This window comes from Aedes aegypti, chromosome 3, assembly GCF_002204515.2.
Source record: "Aedes aegypti strain LVP_AGWG chromosome 3, AaegL5.0 Primary Assembly, whole genome shotgun sequence".
In the NCBI taxonomy this organism is placed as follows: Eukaryota; Metazoa; Arthropoda; class Insecta; order Diptera; family Culicidae; genus Aedes; species Aedes aegypti.
In genome coordinates, this window is record NC_035109.1 from 137,417,266 (window position 1) to 137,439,495 (window position 22,230).

Below are 22,230 nucleotides of genomic sequence, written 5' to 3' on the forward strand. Positions count from 1 at the left end.
AGTATATATTAGTTGTGGTGCTAGAGGACATCTTGCAAATCCACTGAGATTCTTGCAGAAACCCTTCTGAAATTATTATATGTAGTTATTTCTTTGATCGCTCTGATTTTTCCAATAACCTCCTTGGGACTTCCTATTGGACTATCCCAGAAACCCATCTTGGGTTATTATAGAAATCCTTTCAGGATTCTGCTGTAAAATTCTGGAATTCTGCCGTAAAATTCTGGAATTCTGCCGAAAATGATTCAATGATTGCTTTCCAGTGTAATGGAATCTATATTAAAAATCTGGGTTCGGGGATTCTCACAAAATTTCTCGGGATTTCTTCTGAAAATTCAATCGAAATTATTACAGGGTGTCTACTACCTGGAAAAACCTGGAAAACCTGGAATTCTCAGGAAATTTTATTCAACCTGGAAAAACCTGGAATTCTCAGGGAATTTCGGCTACACTCAGGGAAATTGTTTTAAAATAGTAATAGATGGTAAGGTTGCCAAATTGGTAAAGGCAAGTACAGTTCCAGTTGGGTGTCGTTCATGAGCAGTTTTTTCGCCTATTATACAAAATAAACACCTGGAGCAAAATTCCAGAGGCTCCAGAGAAACCTACAAAACATATTAAGCGAATATTCCACAAGTTCTTATTGATATTTTTCTCAGATCTTCAGAACGCTTCAGGATTTCTAGTAATTTCTCCAGTGGTTTCTTTTTGAATACTTTCATATATTTCTGCAGGGATGCTACCTGCGATTTTTCAATGGATGCTTAGAGGAATTCCATTCATTTATTCCAGGCATTTTCATAAGGATTTTTTCAAATATTCATCCTCGATTACTCTCAGGAATTGCTCAAAAAATTCTTCTGGCATTATTCGATGATGTCTATTATAAACTAGGATTCCTCAATAAGTTGCACCAGAAGTTTTTCTTGGTATGTCTCCAGCATATCATCAACATATTGTTGCTACGGTTCAAACATTTCTTTGATATTTTTTCTGTAAAATTTCCCAATCTTCATAGATTTTCTAAAACTTTATTCAAGGTTCAGGGATTTGGTCAAATATTTTAATTATTTTCTTCAAAACGTCTTGTAGAACATTATTTTGAGATAATATTTGTTTATATTTCAGAAATAACTTCATCAAACATTAAGGAGGTCTTTCAGAGGTCCTCGAAGGAATTCAAGGAAGTCGTACTTAGAACTCACTTTCTTTCGAAATTCAACGCAGATTTTTTATTTTTATATTTTTCAAAACAATCTAAAAATTTTGCCTAAAAATTGGATAAATGACTAGAAAATATATAAGGATTTCAATGAAAATTCTTCAAAAAGAAAAATGGAGGAATTACTGTTTGAGTTTTTGAAGATACTTTAAACAGAAATGCTGAAGGAAGTCCTAGAGAAATGCTGCAGGAAGTCCTTAGAAAAATTCCAGATTGAATTAATGAAGGTATAAAACAATTTTTTGGAAGAATTATTTAGAAAGTTCATAAAAAATTTCAAAACAAACTCCTGAAGAGATCTGCGGAGTAATACGTGAAAGAAATCTGTAGTACCTAAATCAAGCTATACTTGTGATGTCATGAGAAATTCCAAAAAGGGCCTTAGAATTATACATATAGAAAAAAAGGTCTGTTCAACGTAACAATCAAACCCTCATCTCGTGCTTCCTATTAGGAATCTCTCATTATTCATAATATATGTATGGCCTCGTTTTTTAAACTAGAAGTGTCTAAAGTAATTATTTCTAATACGATCATACTACCAGCTTTAATTTCCCCAAAGAAAAAATGCAGAACGCTCTCTAGAAAAATATTGTGGGTACGTCAAGGAAGTCCATACACCTGAATCCCATTTAAAGAGAAAGATATGAGAAAAGCCCTTTCAGATCATTGGATCGTGGTAAACAACAAAAATCACCGAAGTTTTTAATTTTTTTGTCTAGATAAATATATTTTCGAAAATACCTTTCATTAGAAAAAAACAGTTTTTATTCATCTTAACTTAACTACATTCGTATGTTTTGGTGAATTTCTTTAACCTAGAATTATTTTTTAAAACCTGGAAATCTCAGGGAATTTCATTTCTGTTAATGAGTAGACACCCTGTATTATTTAAATTCTGATATTTTCCCTGTAATCCTTCGGTATTTCTTCCGTGAAACTCTTTGAAAGTTCTTCAAAAATCCCTTTGAGATTCTTTCCGAAAAATGTCTTGGGATTATACCTATTATTCTGGAATACTCTCGGAGAGACGCCTGAGACTATAATTAAAAAAATCTATTATTTCACTTCACTTTCTTCCGTGCAAATTCTTGGGATTCTTTCGGAAATTCCTCTGGAATTCTTTTGTAAATCCCAATGGAATTCTCCCAGAAATCCCTGTGGAATACTTCCGAAAATCCTGCTAAGAGGCTTCCAGATGACGGGGATATTTTTTAAATCTTCATTTATGGAAATCATCCGAAAATTCCTCTGTAATTGTTTGGAAATCCTCCTTATATTCTTACAGAAATCCTTCTTATATTATTACAGATTTATTGCTATTGATTTCATTGTTTCTGCCTGAGATTTTTGTTTCTAAGATTCTATGAGAAAAAAAAACTCTGATTCTTCTGGAAATTCATAAGGAAGTGTTTTTGATTTTTTTTCGCGATTTATCACTGGTTTTCCTTGAAAATTTTCTTAAATCCTTGGCGGAATTTTCTGAAAATCCCTCTTGAGTTCAAATGGAAATCCTCCAAGAAAACTACCGGATAGCCACCGGGACTTTAAAAAAATACCTATGAGATTCTTTGATTACTGATTTCTTTTTCTGAGCATCTGTTTAAAGTGACTTTTAAATGGTTCTGGAAATTCAATTTGAAATTATTCCGTAAATCTTTCTGGAGCTTTTCTAGACATCGTAATTATTCTGGAAAATTATCATGAAATCGTCTGGATGTCTGTGACTTTTCTTTGAATCTTCAGGGATTCTTGCGAAATAACTTCTGGGATTCATTTGGATATCACTGTAAAAACATTCAAAATCCATTCGAAATTCTCCTGAGATTGTTTCAGAAATTTACGAGAATCCTTAAAATAATTCCTTTAGAAATCTCCCTGATAATATTTTAGTGATTTCTCTATGGTTCTTCTGTAAATCGACCTGGGATTCTTCCGGAAATCCTCCTTTAATTCCAAAGCAATTTCCAGAAGAATTTTCAGAAGGATATTTTTAAGAATCCTGTATATTTTTCCCTAAGAATCTCAATGTAATTAAACAAAATACCAGAACAATTTACGGTTGAATCCCACAAAAACTTCCGGTGAAATTCTTGAATGCTTATCCTTCAAGCAGAATTCCAGTCATATTTCCGGATGAATTTCGGCAGGTTTTACGGAAGAATCCCATCAGAATTTCTTGAAAAATTCCAGCAAAATTTCTGGAAGAATCTTTGAAAGATGTTTTGAAGTCCTCCAGCAGGATAACAGAAAGAAATCTGGGGGTATTTTAGAAGAATTTTCGAAAGAATCCTAGAGAGATAGTCGAAAGAATAACAGTTTTCTTGACAAATTCAGGATACTCCCAGATTCTAGAGGTAATTCGGGAAGAATTTCTGCAAGAATCTTAACAGAAGGATTTGAAGGATCCTCAGAAAGATTTTCGAAAGAATCCCAGAAGGCTTCCCGAAAGAATGCTAGAAAGATATCTGGAAGATTTCCTACAGGAGTTTTGGAAGAGTCCCAGACAAATTTCAACAATATGGACGTAAAAATCTTAGTGGCATTTCTAGAATAATTTCAGAAAGATTGTCGGAAGCATCCTCGAAAGTATTCTAAAGGGATTCCGAAAGCATCTCAGGTGATTTCCGGAAGAATGCCAGAGGTATTCTCATAATAATCCCAGAAGTATTTCCGGAAAAAGGCCAGAGTTATTTTCGTAGGAATTCTTGACGAATTTGTAGTAGACTCGTAGTACATTTTTTGGCAAAATCCTCTAAAAATATCCAGAAGAATTGCATCAGGATTTTTGTTAGAATCTTAATTATAATAAATAAGTATTTATGGAACAGTAACAATTTTAATTTATCGCCATAATTGAACGACAATTTTAATTAGAATGTGCCCCACACATCATCCCTCTCAGAAGGATTGTGATTCTCAATTTTTTTTTTGCGGTGATTCAGAATTGTAATCACATACTAGTTTAATTGTATGTGGTGTCATTCAATATTTAAAATAAGATTCATTAAGCCGAACATGTTGATCCTTCGACATGAACCAACGAGCATTGCTTGAAATAATGAGATTTTTTCGATTACTTTGATTACTGATTTCTTTTTCTGAGAATCTTCTAAAAGTTACTTTCAAATGGTTCCGAAAATTCCGTTTGAAATTATTCCGTGAATCTTTCTGCAGTTCATCTGGATATCGGAATTATTCTGGAAAATATTCATGAAATCTTCTGGATGTCTGTGAATTTCCTTTAAATCTTTCAGGGATTCTGGCGAAATAACTTCTGGGATTCTTTTGAATCACTGTAATTTGGATTTAGAATTCTCATGGGATTGTTTCAGATATTAACGAAAATCCTTCATACAAAAGTGATGCTTCTGTAAATCGCCTTGGAATTCTTCTGGAAATCCTTCTATAATCCCAAAGCAATTCTCAGAAAATTTTTCAGAAGGATATTTTTAATAATCTCAATGGAATTTCTGAAAAATACCAGAACGATTTACGGTTGAATCTCACGAAAACTTCCGGTAGAATTCTTGAATGATATTCGGAAGAATGAAGTCGTATTTTTGGATGAATCTTAGCAGGTTTTACAGCACAATCCCAGCAAAATTTATTGAACAGTTAAGAATAGAAAGATATCCGATAAAAATCTCCAACAAGATTTTCGAAAGAGTCCCAGAATTATTTCAAAGATATTGGCGTAAAAATCTCAGTGGAATTTCTTGAAGAATTTAAGAAAGATTTCTGAAAGCATCTCAGGTCATTTCCGGAAGAATACCAGAGGCATTCTCATAAGAATACCAGAAGTATTTCCGGAAAAAAATCTAGAGTTATTTTCGGAGGAATTTTCGAAGAATTACTTGTAAAGTCTACATTTTTTGATAAAATCCTCTTTAAATATCCAAATGAATTGCATCAGGATTTTTGGTAAAATCTTCCATAGTATTTCGAAAACAATTTTCAAGAATTTCAAAGAATTTAATTTCCTGGATTTCAAAAGTAATCCTTAAGGAGATACACGCAAAATCACATATAGCGTTCTGCAAAAAAATCCAAAAAGATGTCCAGAAGAATCGTAATGGGATATCCGAAAGAATCTCAGAAGTAATACCGGAATGGTAACGTTTTTTTTGGATGAATCCCAAAGCGATATCTGGAAGAAAAATCAGAAATAATCTCAAGATTTTCAGAACAATCCCAGGGAGGATTTGAAGAATTCATGAGTGATTTAAGGAAGAATCCCGGGAGACGCTCCCAAAGAATTCTAGAGTAATTTCTGGAACAATTTTTTTCATATGATTTATATATAAAAATACTTTGATTCAAGTATATTTCTTGTGTAGCATTAAGTTTCACTGCAGACACAGCTCGTAACATCAATAATAGATTTAATTTATAAATCTTTTAAGCACATCCAAATTAAATAACAGTTCAAAGAGTAAAATACCATTCTCATGAGTTTTTGAGGATCATATGGTCGGTGTTTAGACAGACCAGACTAGATGAATTTTGGAGCTCTAAGGATACGTAAAGAACTCCATCAATTTTAAATCTTCCATGTTATTTTGATACAAATGTATCATCAAATAGATAAGTTTAATTATTACAGTAAATATCTATAATATTTTGATGTTTCACATGTTTGGGGTACATTTTTCTTATTCGATTGAAAAAAACACTGGATCAGTCTGTCTGAACACCGACCATATCTATGTTTGCTATTTGATATTTAAATATTTGAATTGTGGTGTATCAATATTTACAGGTAATTATAATAAATAAGTATGTATAGAACAATGACAATTTTAATGTATCCCCATAATTGAACGACAATAATAATTAGAATGAGTCTCCACCACATCATCCCTCTCAGGAGAATTTTGATTCACAATTTTTTTTTGCGGTGGTTCAGAATTGAAAATATCAAAAGTCTATTGTAATCACATCCTTCTTGTTCAATTGCATGTGGTGTTATTTGATATTTAAAATAAGATTCGTTAAGCCGAACATGTTGATCCTTCCACAAGAACCAACAACGAGCATTGCTTATGTTAAGAGATTTTATCGTAATGCACAACCAGCCTAAACGTTCTTCCCCTTTTGTTTATGTACTAATTATAATTTCAAATTATTTTAATTAAATTTAGTAGTGTTGTCTACTATTGTATACGGCAACATGTTTCAAAATAAGTGGAGCTGCTTTTAAAACAAACTTTAACATCTTTTGTTCTTTTGACTTTTACTGTGCGCCGTGTGTTGGTGCTGTCTCGCTCTATCTCACGGGCAATTTGAAAACAAGGCGCACAGTAAAGGTCAAACGTTTTATGGCATGCATATGCTCATAGCGGAAAAATAATAATAATAATAACCGATCATTGCAAATCGATCCGAACTGGCGCTCTTTCCGTGCGCACGCGCTTTCTGCAGAGCTGTCAAACAGACTTTTGTGCCTTCCTTCTTTCGCTCTCCTTCAACTCAACAACTCAGCACGATCCACCTCGGGGTGGATTGGTGAGCTGTCTGGTTGTTGCAGATGAACACTTAGGGGTTCCTGGGGTAATATGCACCACTTAAGGAAAATGTGCCGAAATGAACACTAAACAACATGTATGTAGTGTTTTAATACACGAATCTAGTTGGTTTGGGTTCACCCTACATGGTGTTGAGCGAATTTTCATCATAATTAATTTAGATTGTTGGGAAATTTAACATTTTTCAAACGCCACTTTTGCGTGGATTAGGATTTATGTGGGGCACGATGCACCGCTTTATGGGGCAGAACGCACAACAACAAGACACCGCTTTATGGGCAAGACGCACCTAAACAAAGGGGCATGATGCACCACAACAATGAGGCAAGATGCACCATCGTGTTTTAAACGTAATTTTATTTATCGTAACAACACGAGTTTTTGATAGTTTTCGTGTATAAGATGATATAATTGTGTATGAATACGTTGGTAAAGACTTCAAATAACCTAACTTTCGTGATTGTAGTTTATTTTGGACTGGATCGTTCTGCCCCAACCGATGGAGTGCATGTTGCCCCAACCGGGCGCTTAACAGAAAATGTTATGTAAAATAGAAATCGTTGTGTTATTTCGCCAAATCATGTAATCAACAACTTACCCAGTCTCTTATCATCTGTTTTATGGTAAAAGGTTGTAAAAATTCTCCATTCATCGCTCTCAAAACAACAAGTGAAATAATCTGGAAAGTTACATCAAAATCGTGCTTTTCGAATTTATTGCTCTATCTCCTTGTTAAGTTTTCCAAAATGTATCAGATTCTCAGGGTGTCAACAATTTGCAAAGTTTCATCGATCCGCATAGTGTTTTTCTCTCAAAACTCGTTTATTTCAGAGAAACTGACAGGGTGCGTTTTGCCTCGGCAGTGCATATTACCCCAGGAGCCCCTATCGTGTAGCGCGACATCATCATTGACACTAAGCTTGCAACTCACCAGACAAACGATAGGTGTAATTAACAACTGCCATATAGCTGTGATGAGCTGTGATGTTAAAGTCACCAAAATAGCTTTGGTGAGCGAATTTGACGGATAGCGCCGACAATTTTTGTCGCATAGGATTCATCGAATGTAGCGCGGTTGTTGCACCATGGCCAGATTCATTTCCCGAGCGCGTGCACGGAAAGAAATAACAATTGTGATTTAAAAAAAAATAGTAGCGGAAAATCAACTGATGATCATTGTCGTTCTACTATTATCAAACATTTTAATAAAAATAAAATGCTTTTAGAAGTGCGCAGCAATGCTAAATCTGTCTGATGTATTCTGCGCAGTTCATATGTATTTTCCACACGTTCTCCTATAATTGTTTTTAATCCACTTCGATACCGTCAATCCGCCCCCAAACTGGATGGCGTACACTCAGCTTAAGGTGATTATAAAACGAAGCCAAACAAGGGCACAAGACTGGAGAATCTGACAACAGTTTGCGTTGAAAACCAATCAATCTGCTTGCTTGCTGGTGGTGACTAATGGGATAAATTTTCAACGGTGAGAGCTGTTTGGTTCTCAAGTCTTGTGCTTTTGAAAATTTGAGGGGTGGCTTTGTTCTATAATCACCTTAACCAATTTATAATTAAGTATTGAGTTGTAAATATTAGTATATATTAGTTGTGTTGCTAGAGGACATCTTGAAAATTCAATGAGATTCTTTCAGAAACCCTTCTGAAATTATTATATGTAGTTATTTCTTTGATCGCTCTGATTTTTCCAATAAGCTCATTGGGACTTCCTATTGGACTATCTTTCAGGATTCTGCTGTAAAATTCTGGAATTCTGCCGTAAAATTCTGGAATGCTGCCGAAAATGATTTAATGATTGCTTTCCAGTGTAATGGAATCTATTTTAAAAATTCTCACAAAATTTCTCGGGATTTCTTCTGGAAATCCAATCGAAATAATTATTTAAATTCTGATATTTTCCTCGTAATTCTTCAGTATTTCTTCCGTGAAACTCTTTGAAAGTTCTTCAAAATCCCTTTGAGATTCTTTCCGAAAAATGTCTTAGATTATACCTATTATTCTAGAATACTCTCGGAAAGATGCCTGAGACTATAATCAAAAAAATCTATTATTTCACTTCACTTTCTTCCGTGCAAATTCTTGGGATTCTTTCGGAAATTCCTCTGGAATTCTTTTGTAAATCCCAATGGAATTCTCCCAGAAATCCCTGTGGAATACTTCCGAAAATCCTGCTAAGAATCTTCCAGATAACGGGGATTTTTTTAAATCTTTATTTATGGAAATCATCCGAAAATTCCTCTGTAATTGTTTGTAAATCCTCCTTATATTCTTACAGAAATCCTTCTTATATTCTTACAGATTTATTGCTATTGATTTTATTGTTTCTGCCTGAGATAATTTTGTATATCCAGAATTATTCCGAAAATTCCTTCGTGATTCTTTAGAATTTTTTTCTAAGATTTTTTGAGAAAAAAAAACTCTGTGATTCTTCTGGAAATTCATAAGGAAGTGTTTTTGATTTTTTTCGTGATTAATCATTGATTTTCCTTGAAAATTTTCTTAAATCCTTGGCAGAATTTTCTGAAAATCCCTCTTGACTTCAAATGGAAATCCTCCAAGAAAACTACCGGACAGTCACTGGGACTTTAAAAAAATACCTATGAGATTCTTTACAGATTTCTTTTTCTGAGCATCTTTTGAAAGTGACTTTTAAATGGTTCTGGAAATTCCATTTGAAATTATTCCGTAAATCTTTCTGGAGCTCTTCTGGACATCGTAATTATTCTGGAAAATATTCATGAAATCGTCTGGATGTCTGTGACTTTTCATTGAATCTTCAGAGGTTCTTGCGAAATAACTTCTGGGATTCTTTTGGATATCACTGTAAAAAAACATTCAAAATCCATTCGAAATTCTCCTGAGATTGTTTCAGGAATTTACGAGAATCCTTAAAATAATTCCTTTAGAAATCTCCTTGATAATATTTTAGTGATTTAGTGAGAAGAACCACATTCTGTAAATCGACCTGGGATTCTTCCGGAAATCCTCCTTTAATTCCAAAGCAATTTCCAGAAGAATTTTCAGAAGGATATTTTTAAGAATCCTGTATATTTTTCCCTAAGAATCTCAATGTATTTAAACAAAATACCAGGACAATTTACGGTTGAATCCCACAAAAATTTCCGGTGGAATTCTTGAATGCTTATCATTCAAGCAGAACTCCAGTCGTATTTCCGGATGAATTTCGGCAGGTTTTACGGAAGAATCCCAGCAGAATTTCTTGAAAAATTCCAGTAAAATTTCTGGAAGAATCTTTGAAAGATGTTTTGAAGTCCTCCAGCAGGATAACAGAAAGAAATCTGGGGGTATTGTAGAAGAATTTCCGAAAGACTCCTAGAGAGATAGTCGAAATAATAACAGTTTTCTTGAAAAATTCAGGAAACTCCCAGAGTCTAGAGGTAATTCGGGAAGAATTTCTGCAAGAATCCTCAACAGAAGGATTTGAAGGATCCTCAGAAAGATTTTCGAAAGTATCCCAGAAGACTTCCCGAAAGAATGCTAGAAAGATATCTGGAAGATTTCCTACAGGATTTTTGGAAGAGTCCCAGACAAATTTCAAGAATATGGACGTAAAAATCTCAGTGGCATTTCTAGAATAATTTCAGAAAGATTTTCGGAAGCATCCTCGAAAGTATTCTAAAGGGATTCCGAAAGCATCTCAGGTGATTTCCGGAAGAATACCAGAGGTATTCTCATAATAATCCCAGAAGTATTTCCGGAAAAAGGCCAGAGTTATTTTCGGAGGAATTTTCGACGAATTTGTAGTAGAGTCGTAGTACATTTTTTGGCAAAATCCTCTAAAAATATCCAGAAGAATTGCATCAGGATTTTTGTTAGAATCTTCCATTGAATTTCCGAAAGAATCTTCGAGAATTTCGATTCGAATTTGATTTCCAGGATTTCAAAAGTAATCCTTAAGGAGATAAACGCAAACTCACATACAGATTTATGCAAATATTCCAATAAGATGTCCAGAAGAATCACAAAGGATATCCGAAAGAATCTCAGATATAGTACCGGAATGCTAACGATGTTTTTTAGATGAGTTCAAAAGTGATATCTGTAAGTATTATGTGATTTCCAGAAGAACTTAGAGAAAAATCAGAAATAATCTTTAGATTTCCAGAACAATCCCAGAGAGGTTTTGAAGGATTCATAAGTGATTTAAGGAAGAATCCCAGGAGGGAAATTCCATAGAATTCTGGAGTAATTTCTGGACCAATGTCTTTTTATATGCTGTATCAATATTTACAAGTAATTATAATAAACAAGTATTTATGGAACAATAACAATTTTAATCGCCATAATTGAACGACAATTTTAATTAGAATGTGCATCCACCACATCATCCCTCTCAGAAGGATTGTGATTCTAAATATTTTTTTTGCGGTGATTCAGAATTGTAATCACATACTAGTTTAATTGTATGTGGTGTCATTCAATATTTAAAATAAGATTCGTTAAGCCGAACATGTTGATCCTTCGACATGAACCAACGAGCATTGCTTGAAATAATGAGATTTTTTCGATTACTTTGATTACTGATTTCTTTTTCTGAGGATCTTCTAAAAGTTACTTTCAAATGATTCCGAAAATCCCGTTTGAAATTATTCCATGAATCTTTCTGCAGTTCATCTGGACATCGGAATTATTCTGGAAAATATTCATGAAATCTTCTGGATGTCTGTGAATATCCTTTAAATCTTTCAGGGATTCTGGCGAAATAACTTCTGGGATTCTTTTGAATATCACTGTAATTTGGATTTAGAATTCTCATGGGATTATTTCAGATATTAACGATAATCCTTCATACAGAAGTGATGTTTCTGTGAATCGCCTTGGAATTCTTCTGGAAATCCTTCTATAATCCCAAAACAATTCTCAGAAAATTTTTCAGAAGGATATTTTTAAGAATCTCAATGGAATTTCTGAAAAATACCAGAACGATTTACGGTTGAATCTCACGAAAACTTCCGGTGGAATTCTTGAATGATATCCGGAAGAATGACAGTCGTATTTTTGGATGAATCTTAGCAGGTTTTACAGCACAATCCCAGCAAAATTTATTGAAAAATTTAGAATAGAAAGATATCCGAAAAAAAACTCCAACAGGATTTTTGTAAGAGTCCCAGGAGTATTTCAAAGATATTGGCGTAAAAATCTCAGTGGAATTTCTTGAAGAATTTCAGAAAGATTTCCGAAAGCATCTCAAGTCATTTTTGGAAGAATACCAGAGGCATTCTCATAAGAATACCAGAAGTATTTCCGGATAAAAATCTAGAGTTATTTTCGGAGGAATTCTCGAAGAATTTCTAGTAGAGTCGTACATTTTTAAATTTATAAATCTTTTAAACACATCCAAATTAAATAACAGTTCAAAGAGTAAAATACCATTCTCGTGAGTTTTTGAGAATCATATGGTCGGTGTTTAGACAGACCAGACTAGATGAATTTTGGAGCTCTAAGGATACGTAAAGAACTCCATCAATTTTAAATCTTCCATGTTATTTTGATACAAATGTATCATCAAATAGATAAGTTCCATTATTACAGTAAATATCTATAATATTTTGATGTTTCACATGTTTGGGGTACATTTTTCTTACTCGATTGAAAAAAACACTTGGTTCAGTCTGTCTGAACACCGACCATATCTATGTTTGCTATTTGATATTTAAATACTTGAATTGTGCTGTATCAATATTTACAGGTAATTATAATAAATAAGTATGTAAAGAACAATAACAATTTTAATTTATCCCCATAATTGAACGACAATATTAATTAGAATGAGCCTCCCCCACATCATCCCTCTCAGGAGAATTTTGATTCCCATTTTTTTTTTTTTTTGCGGTGGTTCAGAATTGAAAATATCAAAAGTCTATTGTAATCACATCCTTTTTGTTCAATTGCATGTGGTGTTATTCGATATTTAAAATAAGATTCGTTAAGCCGAACATGTTGATCCTTCCACAAGAACCAACAACAAGCATTGCTAATTATAACTTTAAATTATTTTAATTAAATTAGTTGTGTTGTCTACTATTGTACACGGCAATATGTTTCAAAATAAGTGGAGCTGCTTTTAAAACAAACTTTAACATCGATCAACCAAACCATAGAATATCCAATAGCGAAAAAATAATAATAATAACCGATCATTGCAAATCGAGCCGAACTGGCGCTCTTTCCGTGCGCACGCGCTCTTTCCGTGCGCACGCGCTTTCTGCAGAGCTGTCAAACAGACTTTTGTGCCTTCCTTCTTTCGCTCTCCTTCAACTCAACAACTCAGCACGATCCACCTCGCGGTGGATTGGTGAGCTGTCTGGTTGTTGCAGATGAACACTTATCGTGTAGCGTGACATCATCATTGACAGTAAGCGTGCAACTCACCAGACAAACGATAGGTGTAATTAACAACTGGACTATGGTAAATCCACCAAAATGGCTTTGGTGAGTGAATTTGACGGATAGCGCCGACAATTTTTGTCGCATAGGATTCATCGAATGTAGCGCGGTTGTTGCACCATGGCCAGATTCATTTCCCGAGCGCGTGCACGGAAAGAAATAACAATTGTGATTGAAAACAAATCTGTAGGGGAAAATCAACTGATGATTATTGTCGTTCTACTATTATCAAACGTTGCGTGAAAAAATATTGCAAACAATAAAAATGAAATGCTTTTAGAAGTGCGCAGCAATGGTAAATCGGTCTGATGCATTCTGCGCAGTTCATACTTATTTTAGACACGCTCTTCTATAATTGTTTTCCCAATCCCAATGGAATTCTCCCAGAAATCCCTGAGGAATACTTTAGAAAATCCTGTGGAATACTTTCGAAAAGATGTTGGATTTTTTTAAATCTTTATTTATGGAAATCATCCGAAAATTCCTCTGAAAATGTTTGGAAATCCTCCATATATTCTTAAGCGAAGTATGCACTTCAACAGAAAAGTAATCGCCTATCTCGATGCGTGGGAAATTTCTTGCAAAAAATGGTCAAGAAAAGCATTTTTCTTTGATCACAGTACGCAGTTGAAAAGAAATGTCATTTCAAATAGAGCTCACTGTAGGAAATTTCTTGACCATTTCTTGAGAAGAAATTTTTACTTTTCTTGTGCGGAACAGCATACCTAGCTTCAAAGAAATCCTTCAAATATACTTCCACATTTATTGTTATTGATTTTTTTGATTTATTGTTTCTGCCTGAGATAATTTTGTATATCCAGAATTTTTCCGAAAATTCCTTCGTGATTCCTTAGATTTTTTTCTAAGATTCTTTGAGAAAAAAACGGTGATTCTTCTGTAAATTCATAAAGAAGTGTTTTTGTTTTTTTCATGATTTATCAGTGATTTGCCTTGGAAATTTCTTAAATCCTTGGTGGAAACTTCTGAAAATCCCTTTTGAGTTCAATCAAATGGAAATCCATCATGAAAACTACCGGACAGCCACTGGAACTTTATAAAAATACCTATGAGATTCTTTGATTACTGATTTCTTTTTCTGAGCATCTTTTGAAAGTTACTTTTAAATGGTTCCGGAAATTCCATTTGAAATTATTCCGTAAATCTTTCTGGAGTTCTTCAGGACATCGTAATTATTCTGGAAAATATTCATGAAATCTTCTGGATGTCTGTGAATTTTCTTTGAATTTGCATTTAATTTGCATAGCAAAAATTCATCAACATATATTTTGCCAGATGAAAATTGCGTTGCAAGCTATCAATAATAGAGATAACGAAATGGGCTAAATTCAATATTATTAGGAGAATTTTAAAATTGTACTTCAAAGGCAGTACATATTGTAGGTGGTTAGGATGAACAAGTTACCAACTGTAGTTACCACAAGGGCAGTGCACATGTTGCACATGTGGACGCGACGCCTCTGAAAGTTTGTAAAGTTATCACCATCGATTAAATTGCGCTCTTCATAGTAATGTTCAATCAGTATCAAAATCTCCTAAAGCGTCGCATCGTGCCATCAGCAGCCCTTAGCATCACTCTCATATTGTTATTATTTTGATGTTTATAAAATTTATAGAAAGCGATCAGCTTACTCTTTCTTACTTGTACAATGGCCGGTCTATTTGGAATTTTAATAAGTCAAATCATACTTCAAAACTCAAATTAAATTGCTTTCAGCACATTTTCGTTTTGCAGCATTAATCGCATTACTGTGTCAAGTCTTCTCCAATTCCCTATACCCTTCCCCAACCCTTCTTATCCTTTCCGATGGTGTTCAAGCGGTCCGCATAGATTTTTACGGCCATTACCAATCCCTTTCCCCGGCTTTGGACTGACTTGCGCTCTCATTGCCCCACCAAACGCTGCAAAATGAAAATGAAATAGTTCCTCCGTAATATAAGGTATACCCTAATTTTATTATTTTTGTTACAGCGAATTGATCTCCCCATATCAGCTGGAGGAAATGATTTACGAAGGATTCTCCGAAGCTGAAATCGACAAACGTGTCAGTTTTTCGTTGGAGACAACATATGAAGTTCAATGGGATTGTCATGTAACAAAAGCTAATATGCTGCAGATCGAACCAATTCCTAACGATGAGGAAATATTTCAATTTATCCATGAGCTGGTAGTCATCATCGACCATCCGGATTACTCACAATCGATTCGTAAAGTATTCCAACTGGATAAGGCTAACGGTTCGATTTTCGATGTGGAAGAAGTGACTCGTATCGTGGATCATGGTTACTGCAGCAATGATGGGGATCTCATAATTTGCATTGGTATTCGTCCTGCCAATGCTCTGATTGAGAAGCAATTGCTGAAACATCTGTTGGAAAAAATGGCTTTGGAAGAATACGATGAGTAAGTTTAGCCGTCTGTAATTTGTTGGGAACGATTAATGACATTAAGCTTCTTTCAGCGAGTGCTCTCTACAAGAAATCTTACCGAATGAATAAAGCAACCGCATAACTTTTCATTTTTGCGCTGTATCTCGAACATCTGCTGTTCTTTCTTATTGCAACATGAAGACGTTGTTAAAACATTCACCATGAATGTTGGATTTAGAGTTTTAAGAGATTTAAGAGAAAGTGATCATATCTATTTGTTTCTTATATGCATTGCATAATTTGAACTCAACAATGAACAAGTTGCTGTACGAATAAAACTGTTCAACCCTTCGAGTGTGTGTGTTTTATTTTTTTTTTACAAGGGGGTAATCTGCAAACATAGGGTTTCAATGCTAGTAATGGACCCCTTAGTAGCTGAAATTCATTCTCGACGCTCTTCCGCAACGATATCTCAGACGGATATACGTTTTGTGGAGTCTAACAACAAATTCAATGTCTTTACTTCATAGTACGCCTATGAAACATACAAAATCATTCGATTTTTCCAGCGAAATATACATTTGTTGTCCGAATGCCTATTATGGACCCTCCCGGAGTCCATAATAGGAATGTTTACAAATTTGACGTTTCCTATTATGGACCCTCCATTTGATTCCCATGTAATCCGGCTTGCTGCCGGCGTGCCTATTATGGACCCACCTGGAAATGCCTATTATGGACCCTGTTCGGTCGGGAAAAAATCGTGTTTCGGTGGACTGTATTTTCGGGACTTCCAGAGTACGGTTCTTATCGGGCGGAATTTCGGGTTTCCTTTCGGATCGCGGTTGGAAATAAATCGGAGTCGGAATTAATCAATTAAACTTAACTTTATTGAAAAAACTTGTTCGAACGCGTCGCGATGCTTCCTGTTCGGTAGGCGGGTGAACTAATAATGGCGTTCGCATTCGCTTTTCCCTCGCTTTCCTTCTTCCGTTCTATTCGTTTTCGCGCGTTTCTCTCCTTCCTTTCCAAACGCACATCGTTGCGTTCAGCATTGGGCGATGCGAGTCGGCGCTGCTACACTGAACGCTTTTTGTTTGGAACATCATCCCCCGGGTTGAAGCGTCGCGGTTCAACTTTCTCCCGCTGATCAGGTTGGCCTTGGTTTTCCTCGATAGACAAGATTGACAGCTTGGAAATCGATCGCGTAAAAGTTTTACCTTCGCTGAAAACTTCCACAACTCTGACCAGATCATCGTGACCGGGATGAACAGATGTGATGCGGCCGAGCTTCCACTGTAGAGGTGGTCGATTCTTGTCCTTAAGCAGGACGATCATGCCTGGTCGAACGTTGGCGGAGGTGTTCCAGTTTTTCTTCCTGGGTTGCAGGCTGCTCAAATAATCACGGGACCAGGCCCTCCAAAACTGCTCTCGAAGCAGTTGAAGATGCTGCCAGCGGTCAAGCCGGCCGATATTGAGGTCCTGGTATGATGGCTCGGGTATCGCAGTCATAGGACGTCCTATCAGGAAATGAGCTGGAGTAATTACTTCGGGATCAGCTGGATCTCCCGATATTGCGAAAAGCGGCCTCGAGTTGAGAATTGCTTCAATTTCGCAAAGTATCGTAGACATTTCTTCGAAATTTAACGTTTTATTGCCTATCACTCTTTTCAGGTGTGTCTTCGTGCACTTCACTGCAGCCTCCCACAAGCCGCCGAACTCGGGTGAATCTGGCGGAATGAAGTGCCACTCGATTTCCTTCACGTGGCAAAACTGCAGGATACGATCGACGTCGGGCTGGTTTCGGAACATCTCGTACAGCTTATGTAGCTCGTTATTCGTGCCATGAAAATTTGTTGCATTGTCGGAATGCATCTCCGATACTATTCCCCTACGGCTCACAAAGCGTTGGAGCGCAGCAAGGAAAGCGTCGGTCGTCAGGTCGGACACCAGTTCCAAGTGTATGGCTTTCGTGGCCATGCAAACGAACACAGCTATATACGCTTTGACCACCTTGGCTCGATAAGTACCCTGCTTGACTAAAATCGGACCGGCATAGTCCACACCGGTGATGTTGAAGGCGGGAGACGGCGTTACACGTTGCTTTGGTAGGTCCCCCATGAGCTGCGTAATGTCGGTTGGATTTGCGCGAAAGCATTTCACACACGATCCAGTTATCTGTCGAATTGTTGATCGGGCGCGTAGCAACCAAAAACGACGTCTGATTGCAGAAAGAAGTCCAGCAGGTCCAACGTGAAGAAGGTCGTGGTGCATTTCCCGGATTAAACAGCGTGTTACCGGGCTCGAATTCGGAAGAATCAGTTGGTGCTTCGATTCGATTGGCAAGTTGGAGTGCTTGAGTCGTCCGCCGACCCTTAACACGCCGTCGTCGGTGAGAATCGGATTAAGATTTCCAATTCGCTTGCAAGGCGTTTTCGTTTTCACTCGAAGGATTTCGTCTCCAAGCTCGACGTGCTGAATTACTCTTACAATAACGATCATCGAGCTTCGAAGTTCTTGAACGTTGAGATGACTACTTGTGAACTTCGTTTGCGAGTGTTGTTACTGAACCGCAATACCCATGCGATCGTTCGTTGGAGTCGTCGAAAAGAACTGCAGGTCTCGAAAATTTCCAGCGGCTCTTCGATGAGCGCCGGCATTGATACCACGTTGGCTTTCAATTCCGGAAGTTTGCCGTCAGGAATTTCGTTTGCCGCTCCGGTACTGACGACAGGTGAATTGATATACTCACCGCCTGTCCAAAACAGCTCGCTTACCATGAGCTCGCTAGGAAGTAGCCCACGAGAAACGATGTCTGCTGGGTTGTGTTGTGAGCGAACGTAGTTCCATGAAAACCCTTCCGAGTTGACCTGAATCTCGTTGATGCGGTTGCATACGAACGTCTGTAGCTGATAAGGATGCTTCTTTAGCCACGATAAGACGATCTCGCTGTCGGAATACAAATTAACTCTTCGAATCGGAATGGTGAGGGCGGGTAGCACTTTGCACACCAGCCTAACGAGCAAAAGTGCAGCACATAATTCCTTGCGTGGTATTGTGAGTGGGTGAATCGGTGCCACTTTGGACTTGCTGATTAGTAATCGAGATTTGACCGATCCGTCTTCCAGTGTGCTTTGGATGTACACGCACGCTCCGTATGCCACATTGGAAGCGTCCGCAAATCCATGTAGCTCGTAGTAGATTGCGCCATGGAACGTCACTTGGCGGGGAATTTTGATTAGCAGCAGTTTGGGGAGCGCATCCTTGAGTTCGTTCCATTCGAGTTGAGTTCTTGCGTCCACAGGTTCGTCCCAATCCAGTTTGCGTTGTACAAGCAGCTTTGCAACCAGAATGGAGGGTGAAAATAGTCTTAGTGGGTCGAAGTGTTTGGCAACCTCTGAATAAATGATTCTCTTCGTGGCGGGTTGGTCTCGTTCATTTTCTGGCTTGGAACATTCAGCAATCAAAAGCTCGTCGGAGGCCGGCTCCCACAGCAGGCCGAGAACTTTGATCACTTCGTTGACATGACGATCTGCAAGCGGCTTCAACGATTCTCGTTCGTCCTCTGGGATGAGTGCTAGCAGTTGAGGGGCGTTGGAGCACCATTTGTGGATTGGGAACCCACCACGTGCTAACATCTCCTTCAGTTGGCGCTGTGCTTCGATGGCTTCGTCGATCGTAGCAGTCCCTGACAAAACGTCGTCAACGTAACAGTCGAATTTGATTATTTCCGCTGCTGCAGGAAAATTTTCAGCTTCGTCGTTGGCGAGTTGTATCAGGCTTCGAGTTGCTTGAAAGGGTGCGGAAGCTGTACCGTACGTAACGGTCATCAGTTCGAGTATTTTCAAGGCTTCATTCGGATGCTCCCTCCAAAAAATGCGCTGCTTATGCGTGTCGTCGGGATGAACAACGATTTGGCGATACATTTTCTTTATGTCCGCCGTGAAGACGTATCGATGTTGACGGAATCGAATCATGATCGAGAGGATGTCGCTTTGGACTACTGGTCCCACCAGCAGGGCTTCGTTGAGGGACAGATTCGTCGGAGCAGATTTGGCGCTTGCGTCGAAGACAACTCGACACTTGGTTGACGAGCTGCCTGGGCGTAGTACTGCGTGGTGCGGCAAGTAGTATGGTTTTGGATTGTCGTTGGCTATATCCACTTCTCGGCAATGACCAAGATGCAGATACTCTCGTATGAATTCCACATAGGGTAAGTGTTCCCTTAGTTGTGGGTGTTCCTATAGTTGCGGTAGTGCCGTTTTCACTGATTTTATTCCATTAGCCACAGAACCGACACTGCCAATCGACGTGTTGGCTTGTTTATACACGGAATAGTTGAAAAGAGCATCCAAATTGCTTGAAAACTGATGAAAAATCACTAAATTTGCTAAAACTGTTCTTGCTTGTACCAATAGTTGCGGTAAAGTGTTCCTATAGTGGAGGATCCCATAAGAAAACAACGGATACCACAACTATAGGAACACAAATTAAAAAAATACCGCAACTAAAGGAACAGCGTATCAATAGTGGAGGTATTATTTTTCACTGACATGCCGTGGATTACTGCGATGAAATCATTTTTCTCATTAAGTCAATGGTCGTTACTTCCCGTTCCAACATCAATATGTTAATTAATTGCGCTTCTTGAATTAAGGTGGTTAAATAAAGTTCAATCGCGCTTAGTACCTCCACTATTGGTACACCTACCCTACTGGTCTTTCAGTTCGGGATTTCGCTGGAGCCGATTTTCTAGCATGAAAAAGCGTCGCAATGCTAGGTTTCGGCAGCTGTCTATCTGGTCGGCGTTCTCTTTAAGCGGCAATCGAACCACGAATCGTCCAGTGTTGTCTCGTGAGTAGGTGGACGAGAAATGGTCTTCACATTGCTGCTCCTCGGATGATATGGTGGCTGCGTTTGGAACTTCTTCGGTCTCCCAGAACCGTCGAATCATTCCTTCGACAGAATCGAGAGATGCTACATGGGAATACTGGATCGCTTCATCGTTGCTTACTGGCCGGTAGGCACCAGTGACCAGCCATCCCAGGTGTGAGTTGCGGAGTTCTGGCAAATCGTCGTCGAGTCTGATGAGTCCTGGAGTCATTAGCGCAAAAAATAACTCTGCGCCGATCAGCATATCAACCTTGTTCGTTTTGAAGAACAAAGGATCGGCCAACTGAATACCGTCTGGTAGCACCCAGCAGGTAACATCGATGTCGGTTGTCGGGATGGTTCCAGTGACTTTGGGAGTCACCAGGCACTCCAGTGAGGCACGAAAGTCGCTGCACCGAGATTGGAATTGCACTTCCACCTTGTCTCGTGCTAGACTTCTGACGTTGTTGATGCCGGAAATCGGTACGTTGGCTCGCTTCTTCTCCATGCCAAGGGTGTTGGCCATGCTTTCGGTGATGAAGTTCGCTTGCGATCCACTATCGAGTAGGGCTCGACACTGGTGGATTTGGTTGTTACTGTCGGTGACAAGGACCACCGCTGTTAGCAGTAGCACTGTCTTCGGAGCGTGGGCGTTGTTCACGTGGCAGGTTGTCGTGACGTTTGTTTCTGACGATGGGATTGCCAGAGGGACTGGCGCTGTAGACGATTGTCCTTGGCCCTCTGATTTCGGTTCAGTTGCTACGTTGCTGGTCGTGGATTCCGGTTTCGGGTTCGATTCATCATCGTGCAGTTGGGTGTGGTGTCGCTTGTGACACTTCTGGCAGGACTTCGAAGATGGGCAAGCATTGGAACGATGACCCTTTCGGAGGCAGTTGAAACAAATGCCTGCCGATCGAACCTTCTCGAACTTTTCAGCGCTGGTGAGCGAATTCAACTTGTTGCACTGATAATTTCGATGCGGGGCTGCGCAGAAATCGCACTTCTCGATGAAATTCTCGGAGCTTGTCGTTGCTGCATGTGACCGCTGACTGGTGACCTTCGGTATCGAACTCTGCTGTTTCGGAACGGGTTTCGTTGATGTCTGCGGGTACGCAGATTCGCATCTCTCCAGCACTTGACACTGCGACTTCAAGAAGGCCATCGTGGATTTGTATTGTGGCAACTCGCCTGGCTTCAGAGTCTGCTCCCATTGCTTTCGGGTCGATTTATCCAGAGCTGCAGTTAGTAGGTAGACGATCATCAGTTCGGACACACCAGTTACTTCCTGCTTTAGGTACTCGAGACTTTCGACGTGGTTGATGCACTCATCGAGAAGGGATCGCAGCTCTTTGTGGGATTCGGTTGCCATTTTCTTGAGTGAAAGTAGACCACGGATGTGAGTCTCAACAATCACTCGTTTGTTCTCGTAGCGTTCGGATAGAAGTGTCCATGCTTGCGTGTAATTGCCCTCGTTTATGGTCTTCGCATCCAATACTCCTGCCGCTGCTCCCACCAGCGCCTTGTCGAGGTGGTAGAGCTTTATCGCATCCGAGTCGCGAGATTGAGCCATTACGTCCTGAAACATGGCTTTGAATTTTGGCCACTTGGTGTACTCACCGTCAAAAGTGGGAATCGGAGCTTTCAATGGCTGCTGGTGAACGATGACCTGCGCTGGAGGGGCCACCTGATTGGCAGGTTGCCGCATGAGGCGAGATTCGACTGCGACGGAAGTGTGTTGATAATAATCCTCGAATCGAATGTACTCGTCCTCCTGCGCACTCACCGCATCGTCCG

At 38.4% G+C, this 22,230-nt stretch overlaps 1 protein-coding gene across 1 annotated transcript in view; it reads left to right on the forward strand.

Moving 5' to 3' along the window:
- Positions 1 to 15,918, forward strand: part of LOC110678711 (E3 ubiquitin-protein ligase TRIM37-like) — a 33,690-nt gene extending 17,772 nt beyond the window's left edge. Inside the window, exons 2-3 of the mRNA XM_021851929.1 lie at positions 15,167 to 15,598; positions 15,657 to 15,918. Coding sequence (XP_021707621.1) covers positions 15,167 to 15,598; positions 15,657 to 15,693 — 469 coding nt within the window. The 3' untranslated portion in view covers positions 15,694 to 15,918. The remainder of the gene's footprint in view (positions 1 to 15,166; positions 15,599 to 15,656) is intronic.
- The last annotated feature ends 6,312 nt before the right edge of the window (positions 15,919 to 22,230 follow it).